At 41.5% G+C, this 18,732-nt stretch overlaps 1 protein-coding gene across 1 annotated transcript in view; it reads right to left on the bottom strand.

The window, feature by feature from the left end:
- Positions 1-18,732, bottom strand: part of SNTB1 (syntrophin beta 1) — a gene marked incomplete at both ends in the record, with an annotated part of 202,597 nt that overhangs the window by 7,600 nt on the left and 176,265 nt on the right. Inside the window, one exon of the mRNA XM_084230764.1 lies at positions 11,978-12,117. Coding sequence (XP_084086890.1) covers positions 11,978-12,117 — 140 coding nt within the window. The remainder of the gene's footprint in view (positions 1-11,977; positions 12,118-18,732) is intronic.

Here is an 18,732-nt window from a genome sequence, read left to right as displayed (position 1 = left end):
TGTGCGTGTTAAAGAACTGGCAAGATAATTGTACATTATTGGAGATTTAAGGAATTTTCAAGAGTGGATTTTTATCACAGGTTTTCACACTGACTTCAGGACCTCTGCTCAGCATAAAATATGACTCGCATAGTAAATATTTTCTGGAAGGTCAGACTTGAAGCAGGAGGAATCAGTCACTTGGTGCAAACTCTGAGGAGGCACCAGCTCCTACTTCTCACTTGCCCCCTTTCAGCACATCTCTCAAGCTCTCTCTTCCCCAGATCTCAACCCCCTTTGGGGAGAGATGCTCATATCAATAATTTGCAGAATAACATGAGTATAATTTAGTAACTATTACTTCTCTTAGGGTTTTGTGTATAATTTAATAAATGTTATTTCTCTCCAGGTATTTGCCAGATCCACCTTATCTTTTAATGCAGAAAGAAACATTTTATCACTTGCTAGAGAGAGTTCATGTGACCTGTTCATTTGGTAGATGGGGGAATTATTTTCTTAAGCAAACAAGTCTGCTACCTTTAGATTAAAAACTGCACAAAAGAAATCCAAAAGCTTATTTTCTCTGGTCAGCTTAAATATTGTAGGCCAAAATTATCAGTGCAATAAAACATATTGCAGCCTGTTGAATTTCAACCAACAAGCTTGTTGTATAACTCTGAGGAGCTTTCTTTAACTTACGAAGTGGCAATTACATGGGAGGGGTGATTTGCAATGCCAACTTGAAGACAATCTTGATGGAAGTCTTTCCTGTGTAAAATTCTTGGAAGATAGAGAAGTTCCTAACATAACAAATGTGGGCAAGAGGGGACTCCCCTGGTGGCACAGGCAGGTGGTCGAGTGCTGTGCTATGAAGCTGCCCACAGCCTCTGCAGCACGGGTTTGATCCCCACCAGCCAGCAAGTGAGAATCCCACATGGCGCAGCAGACCCCTCCTGTCTCGCCCGCTGCTCCCCTCAGCGGTGTATTTCGCCAATCTGCCTGTTCTGTTCCCTGCTCTATCTCTGGTGACTCCTCTCACCTTCCCATGTATCTGGCCTGTACCCCGGTTCTTGTATAAATAAAAATAAATCTTAAAAAAGAAAACAACAAATGTGGGCAAGAATCTGGAGAAAGGGAAGCTTTGTACACTCTTGGTGAGTATGTCATTTGGTGAGCCATTATCAAAAACAGTATGGTGGTTTCTTAGAAATTAAAAACTAGAGCGGTCATGTGATCCAACAATCCCTCTTCCAGGAATAGCTGAACGGAGCAAAATCAGTATCTTAAAGAGATGTTTTCCCCCTTCCTGCCCCACCTCCATGCCCAGGTTCATTGTAGCCTTATTCCACAATAGCCAAGCTATGGAAACAACCCGAATGCCCCTCTACTCATCTCATCATCAAATTCTAATTGAAAAGAAAAGGGAAGAAGAAAATTGGATTTCTCAACTAAGTGTGACTTACCTAATATTTACACTAAAGAACAAGTTGGTTATTCTGAAGAACAGCAGACATGCTGAATTATGTATTCTCTGGACTGTGTCAATATTGGTTAATGAAACATGAGGTATTTAATGTAAACTCTGAGAAAAAAGCAAATTATCTCCCACTCCCAGTGTGTGTACTGGCTACAAAAGGGTGCTTGTCCCAAATTAACATCAAGTGAAGTACGTCAGCGACACATGCACATGGTCTCACATCCTCCAGATGGAGTATTACACAAACCTTGAAAGTGACTTACAAGTTCATGGGTAATGTGAGGAAATGCCTACACAGCCAGTGTGAAGTTCTATATTCACAATTCAACTATGTAAAAAGAGTGCTTGCAAACAGCTCATTAAAATGCTGAGGAATTTTATGGATGACTTCACTATTATTTCTTCTTAAAATTTTCCCTAAGCATGAATCTTTTTTTTTTTTTTTTTAAAGGGCCTCCCTGGTGGTGCAAGGGGTTAAGCACAGCACTGTGAAGCTATCTGCAGCCCCTGCAACACAAGTTCGATTGCCATCCAGCCAGGGAGCTACCCACATGGTGCAGCAGACCTCTCCTGTCTCACCTGCTGCTCCCCTCAGCAGTGTATTTCAGTCAGTCTGCCTGTTCTGTTCCCCCACTCTGTCTCTGGTGAATCCTCCAGCCCCCACCTCTGACCTGTGCCCCAATTTTTGTATGCATAAATAAATCTTGAAAAAAAAATTGTCCCTAAGCTATACAAATGGCACTTTTAAAAAGGCTATGTGAGACAGAAAGGAACCCAAATCTTTCACTTTCATCTTTAGTATAAGGACCAACATTATTCTTAAAAATATACCCTCCTGACACAGTGTGGCTTGCATGTTTTGTTTGCTGTTTAATGTTAGCGGCAGCTCAGTGGTGGGACACGAGATGAGTTCCTCTTGCATGTGTCTGGATGAGTTATTCTACACAGCCCATGTCCAGCTCTCAACACCTAACATCTGGAAGCTGTGGCTATGGACTGGCCCTTTTCACAATGGAGGCAGAGCCACGTCCTCACACCTATTCTGCTAAATATTTTTATCAATGGCTTTTATGAGGATGTGAAGAACCTGGACATCAGATTGGCAAATGGCCCAAAACTGGGAAGAAGACAAGACCCAGAATCAGGACGCGAGCTCTGTAGTTGGAACCCAAAACAAATAACACAACCAGAATGGGAGAGGCAGGATGTAGAACCCCTGGTGGAAATGTAGTTGATGGTGGTTTCATCCAGAGCTGCTAATGACACTCAAGTGGACTTAAACAGTACTAAAGGACTGAAAGCAGGTGACGGCCTGGTGCGTCCCTGCACTCACCAGACCATGCCTGAAACACAGCCTTCAGTCCCAGGCACCAAGCTTGAAGCGAGAAGATGTCTTCATCTTTTTGTGCCAAGAATCCTTTAGCAGTGTGAAGAAACTTACGGCCCCCTACTCTGAATAGTGTATGTAAATTCATACTGTAAATAGAATTACAAAGGGAATCAATGATCCTGAAATATAGTTCATACAAATATCATGATATTGGAAGACAATAATCAAAACAGTCACATATTCCAGAATAATTCGTAAAGAGCGTAATTTGGAGATTTTTTTTTTTCCTGCAAGAAGAAATTCTGCAGGAGTGGAAAAGAAGACTGACATCTGTAGGGAAGGCCAAGCATAGGCAGATCAAGGACTTCCCAAGTGCTGAGTGTTCTCACCTGGAGGCTCCGTGGTTCAATCAAAGCCATCCCGGCAGTGTGGCCTATCCTTGGAGACTCAGTTGGAGCAGAAGTTTGCTTCTAGGGATCTAAGGTAAAGTAGGAGCACTCCCAGCAGGGCTGAGATGGCTTGAGCTGGCAGCCCGCGGGTGGTTCGTGGCGCCCAGCCTGTAAGGCGTGTTGCTCAAGGTCAAGTTTGACAGCTCCTGGGTAAGAAGATGATCGGGGAATACACTTGCTGTTGACAGCACAGCGATCTGCTGGAACGCAAATCCAAGCATGGGATGATCTCAACGTAAATTCCCTTCCCCCGGAATTCCAACACCATCATCAACCCATTTACCCCACCGTACAAAGATTACCACCTCATCTCCCAAGGCTCGAAGACCTCCAGGCAAGGAAATTTGTGTATCTCTCAATTGATTTTATAAGGTAGCTCCCTACCTTATAAAACCCTCAAAACTAGAAAATGAAACCTGGCTGAATAACTGCTTGAATGCATGCTTTAACTTCAGTTTTGCCAGGGCAATTACACACACACACACACACAATTTTAAAATTTGGGACTAGTGAAAAGGCCACTTAATGGGCTTTTCCTTTGCAGACCATGCTTTGCTACCCATTACTGTAGCCACATTCTGGACATTAAGTACCAAGCAAATGCCAGATGCATATTAAGATCTCAAAAGTCATCATTTGAACTGCTGAAAAGATAAGACTAAGGATAAACTGTGTCTGCCTGCATTTCTCCCACTCTGCCCGGGACCATCTTTCTACATTTCTCTCGAGATCCTTCCCAAAGATCTTTCCTGATCTGCAGTCCCAGGGGGAGATTCTAAAACAGCTATTATTTATCTTTCAATTTTTTACATTTTAAGCTATTTGTGTATCCTTGAAAATATAACCATCTGTCTCTTATCCTTGGCTGGGATGAAACTACAGCAACCACGAAAACGTGGTCTCCAAGGAGAAGATACCCAGCTAGGGAAAAAAAAAACAAAAAACCAAAAACAAAACTGGCACCTTGGGACAGACTTCAAGCTTCAATTCACACCCAATTTCTAAGTTTTATCTGAAACTGCTTGAGACGCCCAAGGACAGGCTTTGTTTCCTGGTTACAAAATTCTGATACGCAGTTCCATGGCTGGATGTGAAGATAAACAAACTCCAGCAAGATTTTACATTTCCTGTTAGCTAGTGTAGGGTAAGTAAAAAGTATCAGGCTTTTCTGCCCTCCCGCCATTAGGATGGATGACGGAACCCTGCAGTCCTGGATGCATGCCTGATGGCGGGCACCTGGAGTAGGGTGTGGGCATAGGTAGATGGGATTAACCTGGGCTAAGACTGGGCATTTAAGGGTGGCGTCAGGGGGACACCAGCAGAAGCCAAGAGAAGCAGAAGCAGAAGCAGAAGGAAAAGCAGAGCAGCAGAGACCACCAGTAAACGCCGGAGAGCCCAGATAGAGTGAAGACTTGCTGGGAGCTGGGAGGCCTGCCAGCCTCCTGGCCCCGCAGCACCCCTGCCTGCCGTGTACCTGGTAAATCCCAATAAAAGCCTGCAAAAGCCACCGAGGACTCCAGGACTCTCTCCTCCTTCACCCTGGTCTACTGGATCAGAAAACCTGCTCTGTGTCAATCCTGCCACTATAGCTAGGAGTGGGGACAACTGGATAAATGAATGGGACCTGATCATATGAGAGAGTAAGGCAAGAGAAGGGAGTGAGAGAGAGGAGGGGACAGAGAGTCAGATAATCCAGTTCAGCTCCTTGCCAGTTGAGGGATCTTGCTAAACCTCCTATAGTACTTAATCCTCCACTCCTCCAGCTGGAAATGATCAGATGGTTCCCTCATGGAGGTGATATGATGATGGCATGAGTTAGTACCTGAGTGCTACATCGAACAGTGCCTGGCACAGAATATATGCTGAGAACCATCATCATCATTCATTCCATCGGTGCAGAACTTTTTATTGGATTATCTCTTGCCCTATTTACTGGCATCAAAACACCAGGCACAGTGCAGACTCTCAGTAAACGTTTGTTAAAGAAATGGCTAAATGAATATATAGACTACAGAGAGGACACTGGCCAAAAAGCTTGTGATTAATGACTGCTGTGAGGTATTACGACTCCTCCACCCTTAGTCCCTCAACCATGTAAAACAGTAGCTGATGCTAAATCCAAAGAATTTTGGTTTACATCCACCAAATGCTAAATTCTAGATTCGTCCTCGAAAAAAAGTGATATTGAAAGGTAACTGGGATGACATGGTCTAGACTAGCCTCACATTTATTTTTTCTTTTTTCATATCCATTCTTAGCAACTGGTGTGGGTTTGTTTTTAGATTGATTTATTTATGCATACAAGAGCTGGGGTATAGGCCAGAGGTGTGGGGGTGAGAGGATTCACCAGAGACAGAGTGGGGAACAGAACAAGCAGATTTGACTGAAATACACTGCTGAGGGGAGCAGTGGGAGGGACAGGAGAGGTCTGCCACGCCATGTGGGCAGCTCCTTGGCCAGGGATCGAACTTGTGCTACAGTGGCTGTGGATAGCTTCATAGTTTGCATCTTAACCCCTTGCGTCACCAGGGAGGCCCCAGAAACTGGTGTTTTTAATAGTGACTTGGTTGGTTAGGGAATCAGAGTTACCTTTTTTGGTCTGGAGGTAGAAATTGACTATTTTCTTTAAAAAAAGAGCAAAAGCCATTAAGATTTCACATTCATGGTTAGTATTTGTCAGTGTGCATTTAAAGAATTCAATGTAAATGGGTCCTTGACCCAGATTTTTTTAAAAGGATGAAATACATTAAAATTACTTCAAATGTCCTGAATGGTGGATTCATGAGGTTCAGTGTGGCTATGCGATAGGCCCACTTTCAAGCTGAATTTTGTCCAAGATTTGGGGGAAGTTGGCAACAGATGTGCTCATTTCTTTAGGAGGCCAGGACAAATGTTTCTCCCTCTCCCAATAACTGAGGAACGAGACTACGTTATTTTCCTACATCCTCAGATAAGTCCTTTGCTTGATTGTTTTGAGAAAAATTAAATAAACCTGTCTCATAAGGGATGTATATACACTAATTTAATTCTGGGTAGGTGTTAGAGAATGTTGCATAAAATGTTCCATACGAAAACATTATTATTAATATCCTTAATTAAAACAAAAACAGTTACAGCACACAGATTCAGCCAAATTAGTAAAATTACATATTAGGTAACTGGGTTGCTAAGCAATATTACATCCTCATTTTACTTAATTGCTGTAATTAGCATCTCCCAGCAGATGCCACAGTGTAAGACACACACACACACACACACACTCACTCACACACACACACACACGCACAGAGAAAAGAAAAAGGAAGGAAAGAGGAAAAAGCCACTGGTCAGATCCCTTAACTGGTTCTGATTCTCTCGAATACTGGCCAGTAGCATCAACAGACTCTCTAGGAAAGAAGTGACGGGGTAAAATTACTAACAAGAACCCAAGTGTGGGCAGGAGAAGTGGCCGATGGAGTTGCACGCTGCCCTCCATCAAGAATAGTAGGACAAATGCCTTATCTTTATCTTCTCTATATTTCATCTAAAGACGGTGTTGAAACTTAGACTCTCCCAGGTCTTGGAGAGTTGCTATGATTTAGGGACGCTGACCGTGAGCAAAGACCAACTTAATAGAAGACAATGAGCATCAATGTAGATTAGAGTCAGTTCATGAGTATTTAGTGGAATTATCTGGGTGAATTTCCAGAGACAACTGATTGTCCTCTATACGTCATTTGTGACCTCAAGGCCTTTCATGGTCGGCTGCCATCAGTAATACGGAGGGAGGAAGGTGGACACTCCCCACGTGCAGCACTGCCCTGATGCATGCTCTCACTTGGTCTGCACAGTGTAGCTCAAAATTGCTATTCTGGGCTCCGGGTGTGAAGGAGGAATTCATGGTGCTGTGTTTTGGTCAAGTAGCTGCCCAGGATCAAATAGTGTCCAGAATTTGAACCCAGATCCACATGACTACAAAGTCTACACTCTCCCTTCATACCAGGAAAAGGTCCCGTTTATGCCACCCTAGGAACTATCCACAAAACATTTTCTACTGGTGAGGAGGAAGAGGCCTCCCAGGCTTAGTGCGAAAACCACAGGCTGATTGTAATTTCATGTTTGACTAATGCAACTGGCCAAGTCTTCTCAGCAGAAAGCATCCCTAAAGTTTCTGAGGCTGGCCTGAGGCAGCAACTTCTTTTAGCGCTTATAAACAGGGTAGATCCTTAGGCACCAAAGCTCACCCAAAGTGGTGAGCGGGGACAGGCAGCACCTCTGGTCCCCTGGGAATGGTGATGCTAAAGGAGAGAAGCGTGTATTCATCAGGCCTTCATTTGGAACCACCCCAAATCCTTCTCCAGGCCCACAGGTCTGAAAACTGGGCTCAAAGCCACGTCACTCTCTACAAACTCTGCTCCCAAACTTTAGCCAACCCCTGGGACTGGGTGTGCAGAATTTCTGGGTTAAGCCTCTTCCAGAATTCCAGAAATATTGTGACCTTAATGCTGGCTCTCAGTAGGCCTATCTCATTTGCCAATTATGACGACAGTGATAAAAACAACACATTCACTCCACACGGACAAGATTACCTCTTTAAAAAAAATGTTTAGCAACATAAAATAAGCTTTGGCGAAGCAAAAATTCTTTTCCCAAGGACTCATAAAAAGCTGAGAGATGAGCAGAGCTAAGAGGACCACATGTTTGCAGACTTTCTGAGCGCACTGCTCTAAAATGCACCAGGATGAAGCGCAAAGGCCCCCAGATGCTTGTCTGCAGGAGAGGTGAGCGCCGCAAACCTCCGCTTGGGCGGTGGGCACTGGAAACATGTTGTGTTTCAGATGCCCCAGCCATGAAACCCAATCAAATTTACATTTCCAGAAAAATATAAATTAGATGTGCCTGGGCTTAATAAAAAAGAACAAATAAACAAATCAACTCTGAACTGTCTGAGGGAGTAACTTGATTTAGAAGAAATCTGTTTCCTACTGGCTGTTGTCCCAGTCAGTTCTTGCATGAGAGAGGACTATGTCTGATGAACTGAACAGTGCTTCCCAGCACCCCTAGGGGGAAGGACAAGGAGCTGACAGTTGTCCAGTCCTGCTATGAGCCAGGAACTATGCTTAATAAGGCTGTACATGTCATGTACATAGGAATTGAATTCTGCTCCCCACAACCAATTCACATGTTAAAGCCCTAACCCTAAGCCCAATGTTTCAGTTGTTTGGAGATAGAGGTCTATAGGAGGTCATTTAGATTACATGAAGTCATAAGGATGGGTCCCTGGTCTAATGGGATTAGTGCCCTCATAATAAGAGACACCACCGTGTTCTTTTGGCCCATCCCCCACACACTTATGCACACAAAAGTGATAAGAACACATAGCAAAATGGCAGCCATCTACACACTTGGAAGAATGTGGTCACCAGAAACTGCCCACACTGGCCCTCTGATCTCAGATTTCCAGCCTCTAAAACAATGAGAAAATAAATACCTATTGCTTAAGCTGTACCGTCTCAACAATATTTTTATGGCAGCCGGTGCGGACTAATACAGTCATCCTATTTTAATTTTAATAATCTGCCTGCAGTAGATATTATGATCCCAGCTTTTAGATGAGGAAACTGAGAATCAGAGAAGTGATTTGCTCAATGTTATACAGCCTGTCAACTGGGGCATGACAGTGCAAAACTGGAGTGTGAACCCACCTGTGTCAAATCCATTTTAGTCATCTGTCTTCTCTACCAGTAAATAAAGTTTAAAAAAATTTTTTTAAAGGAGATGCTTTTTAAGACTTTCTGTTTGCTCATATGCTGCTGATAATATACTTTTTTTCAAAGATATATTTTATTTATGCATACAAGAACTGGAGTGTAGGCCAGAGGTGCAGAGTTGAAGGAGAAGGTTCGGAGACACAGTGGGTAGCAGAACAGGCAGATTGACTGAAACACACTGCTGAGGGGAGCAGCAGGCATGACAGGAGAGGTCTGCTGCACCATGTGCGTCACCTCCCTGGCTGGGGATTGAACTTGTGCTGCAGTGGCTGCCAATAGCTTTATAATGTTGACACTTAACCCCTCATGCCACCAGGAGGACCCAATAGTGTAAGTTTTAAAAAGATTTCTTTTTTAAAGGTGTTATGATGATGACCCACCATTTTCAGTTGGTTACAGGTTTTCATTGTGATAGAATTATTTCTAAAATATGGTCAATGTACTTACTGACCCCCAAATCGAGAAAGAGTTGGCAAATGAGAGCAATAGTGTGCAACATGGATAGAGCTGGAAGGGATTATGCTAAAGTGAAAAAGTCAGAGGAGGAAGATAAATACCAAATAGTGTTACTGCTATGCAGAATACAGAGAAATCAAACTAAGGGTCTGATCAAGACAAGCTTAAAAACTTACCCTTGGAAGCTGCCTACAGAACTGAAGCTGTAGGCTTTCAGGGAAACCAATTTCACGAGAATCTGCCTCCTTCTGGGCTTTGGGGACTATGCCCTCAATCACTTAGCAGTTGAGGACTTGGAGAGAGGGAGGTGGGATATCAGTCTGGGGGTCAGCCCTGGTCTAGTGAGAGAAAAAGTAGGGTGGAAGCTCCAGCTCCTGCTTTTCCAGGCTGCAGCTCGAGGAGATGAAGTATTTCTTACGGGTGCTTTGCTTTTAAGGGTTCCCTGCCATGGCTTTCTTTAGGACTTCCCCACCCCTGGTATCCTACTGAAGAGCCTACAAGATGACACCTCTCCAGGCAACCTTGGCTTCTGATGGACGCCAGGGGAGCACGCATCCCTTGCGTGAATTTAACATCTTAGACATGCATTGCCTCGCAGGCTACCAGATGGTGATCAAGGTCAGGAGGACAGGCTGAATATTATCATCACTTATTAGGCTAATAGCCCTTATAATAAATTTTTATTTTGCAGTTCACTGGGAAAAGCGCAATGATTTGGGAGGTCAGGAATCACTGGTGCGTCTCTTTCAAATGTCGATGATGGACACTGCTCTTTGGATGCTGTCTTCTGTTCCAAATGAGCACAATTCAGGCTGCAGGGGTTTCCATTTTCTACTTCCAAGTGGGATGGAGTCTTAATAGGTTGGGTTCTTCAGGTGTTTTGCTCACAATCCAAACCTAGAATCATTGTGGCTTGTGACATTTTTGTAACAGGCACTTCTGGTGCAGTACCCAAAGCTCCTCAGATGCTAAGGACTGTTTCTGTGCATCCATCTCCCCAGAGCATGCATCCCTTGCCTGAATGAGGTAAAACTCTGATGCAGCCATCCATGCTCTCTCCGATGTAGTGCTGTGCAATAAAACTTTCTATGATGATGGAAATGTTCCAGATCTGTGCTGTCCAAAATGGCAGCTACTAGCCACAACTGCTGAGCACTTGAAATGTGGCTAGTGTGACTGAGGAACTGAGTTTACAAGTTTTTAATTAACTTTAAATAATTTAAATAACCAAGTGGCTGGTGGCTGCCATGTTGTATAGGCAGCTCTTAGTTCCAGTTCTTTCTGCTTCCTCTCTTGTGTCTAGTGCTCATACTTCCTTCTCAGTTTCCCCTGGTAACACTGGCTAAATATCTCACTCATTATTCCTGGTGTCTGGTTCTACTTCTGGGGAAAGAGATCTAAGGCAGAGTTATTCTCAGTCTTCCCAAGAGTTTGAAGTCCACCGCTGATACTCCTGGCTGAAGACTGTGGATATAAACTGAAGAAAGTGACGGAGATTGGACTGCATTTGTATGGACTCCATGGCATTGCTTGAGTCCTCACAGAAATATTTTAGGGTGTTTGGATCTTGGTTATTGAAGTTTTATTGTAAATATCAATAATACTTTAATAGTTACCTTGCCAAAGTTTTTGAGCCTTAGTGACTCAAAATCAAATGACATTTGTGAAATTTTCTTTATATATTATTATTTTAAAGATTTATTTATGCGTACAAGAGCTGAGGTACAGACCAGAGGTGTGGGGTGTTAGAGGATTCACCAGAGACAGAGTGGGGAACAGAACAGGCAGATTAACAGAAGCACACCGCTGAGGGGAGCAGTGGGCGAGTCAGGAGAGGTCTGCTGCGCCATGTGGGTTGCTCCCTGGCCAGCCAGGGGATCAAACTCGTGCTGTAGAGGCTGCGGGCAGCTTCATAGGTTGTGCCTTAATCACTTGAACCACCAGGGAGGCCCCTTTTTATATTATTATTATATTTAAAGTGACCTAGACCAGGGTCTAGCCCCTGTAGGTTTCCTCTAGTCAGTCTCCTCTGGGCTCATATTTCACACAAACAATAAATGTGCACTGACGGTCTTAAGAAACAGTCAGCCCCATTTTGTAGGAAGAACTTGTATGGGGACTCTGATGCTGAGAGAGCCTTAAAAAGCACAGAGGGACATTCCCATAAGACCTTCTTTATGCCGCTAAGCAAAGCCCTGGCTGGATAACTCAACCTGCACTTCTGACCATTTACACAAATGTAAAGCTCAGGTGTACAGGGATATCCAGGAAGAGGGCGAGGCTGGGACCATCTCAGAGATGTCCCCACCCCTTCGTGATGGATAAGCAAGCAGGTTGTTCTTTTCCCTGTGTTGCCCCATGTTTGGCCTTAAACAATCATGCCTCTATCTGGCTAAAAATATGTGGCTATATTCTGGAGAAGCTCGGGGCTATGGTTCTAAGAGTAAGCAGTAACATAATGTGTTGAAATAATTGTACAAATCAAAAGTTGTTTCCAACTGCAAACACGTCGTGCCCAAAGACAAGGCCAGGCTACCTGGTGGCAAGAAGCGGGTAGGTATGAACTGGGCTGAACCAAGCTTCTTTCCTCCGTGGCATGCTGTCGTAGATTAAAAGGTCCTTCTCAGTCAGTACTACCAGGGCTGCCTTCCACTGTTTGTCGCTCTCCCCAGGCACCTGAAACAGAAAGCAGAAAACTGTTAAACAACAGTGTGAGTGAAAAGAAAGGAGAAGCTGACATCCGTCCAAAACAGAAGACCCAGGTAGGAATGTCTTTGGTACGGGTTGTAAAATCATACTGGAAAGAAACCAATCATGGTCCCATGATTCCTGATCTTTGAAAATGTTTTCTCAAACGCCCTCATATGTATAGTCAGTGTAGCCAAGACACATCCCAGCTCCCAAACATCTGTCTTCTGTCTGTTTCTCACCTGCTAGTGAGCATTAAAGTCTTTATTCTGTAGTGGGAGGCAGATGCATGGGGGAACAAGCACTCCCAGCAGATTCTCTGTTAGAGTGCATTTATTTTCATTATAAGATGATAAGGTTTACAAGCTTTTGAATAAATATTCAGACTCTGAAAATGTACTATGAAGGCAAATGTGTGTCTGAACAAGCACAAGACATCACAGTCTCTGAGTTTTTCACTCTTAGATTGTTTCTGCAAATGAGGCGCCATCTTGCAATTTGCTTTTTCTATTGAATGTTTAGTTCCATTCATCATAGATAATTCTTTAACTCAAAGGCTGAGCTGACCTGAAAGGAATCTGACAGGATTCAAACATCAATGGGATGACTGGACACCATGACCTTTAAAGTCCCTTCTAATCCTGACAATCTGTGTAGCTCAGGTCTTATCTCCCAAGCCATTCCCATCAGCCCAGATTTGATCCTCCTAAACTCCATAAACATTCTTCCATCTATGGGAATGCCCTTTTATCAATCTGAACTCTTGGTCCTAGAATAAATCTTTGTGTGCAGTTTGAAAAAATTCAGTGATCTAGGCTTGTTACTCAAAGCATGGATCATATTCTAGCTACAGCAACATCACCTGGGAACTTGCTCGAAATGTGGTCTCAGGTTGACCCCCATCCCATTGAACCAGAATTTGCATTTTAACAAGAGCATCAGGTGATTCATATGGTCATTAAAGATGAAGACACTCTGCTCTAGGGATGATTAAGAAGGTCATGGTGGGCCTCCCCTGGTGGCGCAGCAGTTGAGCGCTGGGCCGCGAGGCTGTCCGCAGCCTCTGCAGTGCCGTTCGCTCCCCAGCCACCGGCGAGGGTCCCACAAAAAAGAAAGAAGGCATTGGTGCTGGCAATTAATTCAGTGAGAATGCAACAAACCACTGTCCAAAATGTATTCAGAGCTAAAGCAAACTAGATAGTAAGATAGATTATAAATGATAGAGCTAATTTCCTCCCTTTCTATTCCAATAGTTAATGTTTCTTAAGTTCCACAGTGAAATCTTTATTGAGGTTGGAAGCAGGCATGTGTGACTTTGGAATGAGTGGTCAAAGTAGAGAAGACATGCAGGGTGGTATGAGGAATGAGTTTTGCAGGTTATGTGGTTTTATAGGCTGCCTGAGTCTAAGTCCCTGCTCTGTTATTTATCGCCCATGTGACTTTGGGCAAGTTATTATTCTCTGTGCTTCCATTTCCTCACTGATAAGGATAACATCATATACAACTGTGGTTAAGAATGCTCACTCTGAAGCTAGAATGCTTGAACATAAATCATGGTCCTACGACTTACCAGCTGAGGGATCTTTAGTAATTCAGATACTCTCTGTTATCTCAGTTTCTGTATCTGTAAAATGGGGAAATTATAGCATGGACATTTGAGAACTGTTAGGAAGATTAAATGAATCACAGCATGTCCAATGCTTACTGTAGTGCAGAATAAGCACAATTTACAGCTTGTTATGTAGCACAGACCTCATTGTGCTACAGTGGAGATTAAATAAGATAGTGTACTGAATGTGTTTAGCATAGTACCTGGAGATGATAACCCTCAGTAAAATTAAGGGTGGGATAATTGTGGCCAACTCACCAATTTTAAGCTGGTCAGAAAATGTATTCTTTGGAAATGACAACAATATGATAGGATAATAAATTTTCTTGGGAAAATTTGTAAGGCAAGCTAAGACTATCTTTGGTGATAACAATTTCAACAAAGTATCTTCCCAACCAGGAAAAACTTGCACAATGATCACCATATATTTTAGACCCATTTCCAATAATTCCAAATAAAAATTCCCTTTCTAAAAGGAAGAAATATCCCCATAAAGCTATTTATACTAGAATGTGAATGACTGCCTGGCATATGTCTCTCTTTATGCAGTTTATGCATCTAAAACAATCTAGCTTTAGTCTATTCTTTTTTCCAACAGAACAACATCTTCAACAGATCAAAATGGATTGTTAGAGAAGGTAGTGTACCAGACCCTACAAGGTGAATAAGCTATGGTCTCAAGGCACAAAGTGTTTGATGGGGGGGTGGTGGTTAGAATAAATTTTTTCCAACCTCTACATTAAACCTAGTAAATTGCTTTTCCAGCTCATTAAATAGGATTGGAGAAGCTACAAATGATCCTCCCAAAAGTGCCTACCTCACTTACCTAGTCAGATCTGATCCATTAACTTTGAGTGGAACCAGTCATTTAAATGTGTATACAACTAAGTATCATTCTTCAAAACATAATATTAAATTTGCAAAATAAACCTCAACAGTAAATATGATCAGTAAAATGCAAAACTTTCTAATGGTGGAATCATAGATTCATACTCATGTCGGTACATTTTACTGTTTATTAAAGAGCCCTGTGTGGATAAGTTACTGCTGCTAAAATACTCAAAGCGGGCATTTCCATCATTCTCATTACTTCGTGAATGCTCCAAGGTAACAGTCTACTCATGAGGATCATCAGCTTTCCAAGGAGAAAAATTTCACATTCAAAAACAGGTTTTAAAACCATACTTTTTGCCATGCACCTTTAAAACACAAAGTCTTTGAAGAACACTTTTCTTCAGGCTCCAGTGTTTGTGCTATGGTCTAGTGACAACTTCCATTACAAATCTGAATTTCCTGAGTTTCTCCGATGTTAATGCAACAGTTCTGGAGATGAGTCTATATTTTATTAAAATGTGATGCCTAAAACGGATATGCCCACTTGCATCTCAATCCCAGCTTCCGCCCAGCTATAGTCACTTTCTTAAGAACTTATCCTGCGTCTGAGGAAGAAGGCAAAGAGAAGGAAACAAGAAAATAGACATTTAATTCTGAAGCATGAGCTGAATCCTGTCCCCTCAGTAATTTCTGCAGAGCATCAGACCAAAGGTTTACAAAATGGCAGGTAGAATTTAAGAGAGAGTAGTAGGAATTAAGGGAAGTAGATTTACAGAATCCTCAATGTGAGATGGTTCTCATAAATCATCTATTTCCATGACTTTCAAAGAAAGGAAGAAGTAAAACTATTTTTATTCACAGGCAATATGAGCTTCTATGTGGAAAGTCACAGGGACATTATCAAAACAAACAAATAAAAAAAAACAACTAGCGTTAATAACTGAGTTTAGCTAGTTGCAGGATTAAAGATCAATGTATAAAAATCAATCATATTTCCATATACTAACCACAAACAGAAATTGGAATTAAATTGTTATTTGCATTTGCATAAAATTACATTCTCAGAAATAAACATGATCAATCAAGAGCAAGATCTGTGCATTGCAAAACTACAAAATGTTGTTGAAAGAAATTAAAGAAGATCTAAACAAATGGAAAGAGAGGTTGCATTCATGGATTGGAAGAGCTATATTTTTTCCACATGAATTCCATATTTTTTATAATTGTCTCAAATTCCATTTTACACTTTCATATTTTTTGTAACCAGTATTATTTTTTTATTTTATATATTTTTACATCATTTTTGATTTTTGCACAATGTATGCATTTTCATCCCTCCAAATTGATCAATAGATTCAATACATTCCTAGTAAAACTCCAGGCATGCTTTTTTTGGTAAAAATTGGTAAGTTGATTCTAAAACTTACATGGGAATGCTAAGACTCACCAAAACAATTTTGCAAAGGGAGTACAACCTTGGAGATATAATACTATTTCATTTCAAGTGTTATTATATAGCTCCAGTCTCAGAAAGTATAGCATCTGCATAAAGATAGACAAATATAGATTGATGGCAGGGTACACAGAGCAGAACAGACTAGATTCACCAAAGCAGGGAACTGAATTTAAAAATGTATGAAAAAAATTAAGTGCAGAAAGGGTAGTCTTATAACACGTGGTATGGAAATACTCGATATTCATATGAAAAAAACTCTAACTTCTATCTGCACCTTGTACTATATGCTATGATTAACTCAAAATGGAGTATAGGAGAAACTATAAAACTACATGACTTCCAGAAGAAAACACAAGAAAATCTTTGTGACTTGATGTAGACAAAGATTTCTCAGATACAACATTGAAAGTGAAATTCATGTACATGATAAGCTGGACTTCATCAAAATTAAAAACTTGTGTTCTTTAAAAATAAGAGAATGAAAAAGTCATTGATGCAGAGAAAATATTTGCAAAGTATATATTGAACAAAAGGCTTGTATACAGAATGCATAAATCACTCTCTAAACTCAATACGAAAATAAATACCATAATATAAACGGGCAAGAAATTTAAAGAGAGTCCACCAAAGGGGATATATATCGATGTCAAATATGCACATTAAAAAGGCAACATCATTAGTCATATGGAAATGCAAATTAAGTCACGTGAGATATCACTAGATCCTTATTAGAATGGCTGAAATTAAAAAGACTGATCATACCTAGTGTTGGTGAGGGTGTGGGTTTTGGGAATGAAAAAGAGGACACCCAGTTTGAAAACCAGTGTGCAGTTTCTTAAAAAGTTCAACACACACACCTGTCATTGTGATCCAGTCATTTCTCTCCAAGTATTAATCCAAGAGAAATTAAAATATATGGCCATACAAAGACTTGTATAGTTCTTTGTATCTTTGATTTAAGACCCATAATTTAAGGAAACCCAAATATCCATCAATATAGGAATGTATAAACAAAGTGTGTATATCCAAGCAATGGAATAATATCTAGGTTTTTTTTTTTTAAAGGGGAATGAGTTATTGGTACTATAGTCACATGGATTTATCTCATAATAATTTTGAGAGAAAGAAACCAGACAAAAATTAATTCCATTTGTGTAATTCTAAAAAATACAAACTGATCTACAGTGACAGAAAACAGAATGATGGTTGCCTAGGAGAGAAAAATAAGATATATATTGTACCTTGGGAAAAGCATCTTAGTAAACAGGAATACATCATGATAACTTTTTTTCAGCAAGAGTCACACATAGAGGCAATTATTTCCCAAGGATGGACTTTCAAGTAATTTTTGTTTTATTATTTTGCTAAGAATAAATCATCAACAAAAATTACTTATGTGCTGTAAGTTTTTTAAGATGCTATAAAAAAATGATTTTAGGAAGCACAAATTCTCCTGAAATAAGTAATCAGGCAGGTGAAGTGGTGAAAGAGCTCTGCTTTCTCGCTGTTTAAACCAGAAAGGTCACAGTCAAAACCACCAACATTCCCGGGCCCTGAGTCTCTTGGCCTCAGAACGTCCTCCCCAGGCGTAACAACAAGAAATTAATCATAAAAAAATGGTCAGAACTCACTACATTTTCAATCAATTTTTAAGCTTTCTCTTTTTTCTTTGAACACTTGCAGACTGGGAGTAGATTTCTTGAAAGTTATCTTATTTACTGAGAACAGAAGGTCAGATGCTAATGGACTCTAACAGAGGCCTTTGATGGCTCTATTAAAAGGAATGCCTTGGTCCTAGGGATTTCATAATGAAGACAACCTTAGGGCAAATCACCCCTATCCAAGGAGATCAGGGCACAGCCAGGTTTGAAATCTGCTCTCCATTTACAGCATCACGGGAAGAGGCAAGACACATCTACCCCCATCTTGGCACAGCTTCTCTGCCATTCGAATGTGACTTTCGATTATTTTACCTCACGACATCTCTTCAAAACAACATTCTAAGATACCTTCCAGTAAGTGATTCCAAAGTCTCTTCTTTTTGTAAGGAGATGGATTCCACTTGGATAACTCTACCTCTGTTTTACTGTGAGTCCAGGCTAGACAAAAACAAGTTGAACTAATAAACTGAAAGAACAGACTCATCCCCTGTGCCACAGCCTTGTTTCATTTGGGATGATTTTCCATCCTGCCTTCTCTGTGCTTGAAAAGCAGTTTTTTTGTTTTTTTTTTAAGATTTATTTATTTATGCATACATGAGCTGGGGTACAGGCCAGAGGTGCGGGGGGTGAGAGGATTCGTCAGAGACAGAGTGGGGAACAGAACAGGCAGATTTACTGAAATCGACTGCTGAGGGGAGCAGCGGGCAAGGCAGGAGGTGTCTGCTACACCACATGGGCTGCTCTCTGGCCAGCCAGGGATCGAACTCATGCTGCAGTGCTGTCGATAGATAGATAGATAGATAGCTTGATAGTGCTGTCTTTAACCCCTGCGCCACCAGGGAGGCCCGGCTCCATGATCTTTAAACTGTTTGCACATCACTCTCAGAACTTTCTAGGTTTAGATTTTCCCACCTTGTCAGTCTCTTAGCAGTGAGTCTCAACCCCTAGAAGGTTATCTCACCAACCACTCTATTTAGAGTTAATCTCTCTCTCTCTCTCTCTCTCTCTCTCTCTCTCACACACACACACACACACACACACAC

This window comes from Talpa europaea (assembly GCF_964194135.1).
Source record: "Talpa europaea genome assembly, chromosome: 3".
Taxonomy (NCBI): domain Eukaryota; kingdom Metazoa; phylum Chordata; class Mammalia; order Eulipotyphla; family Talpidae; genus Talpa; species Talpa europaea.
This window is presented reverse-complemented; position numbering and strand designations above follow the sequence as displayed.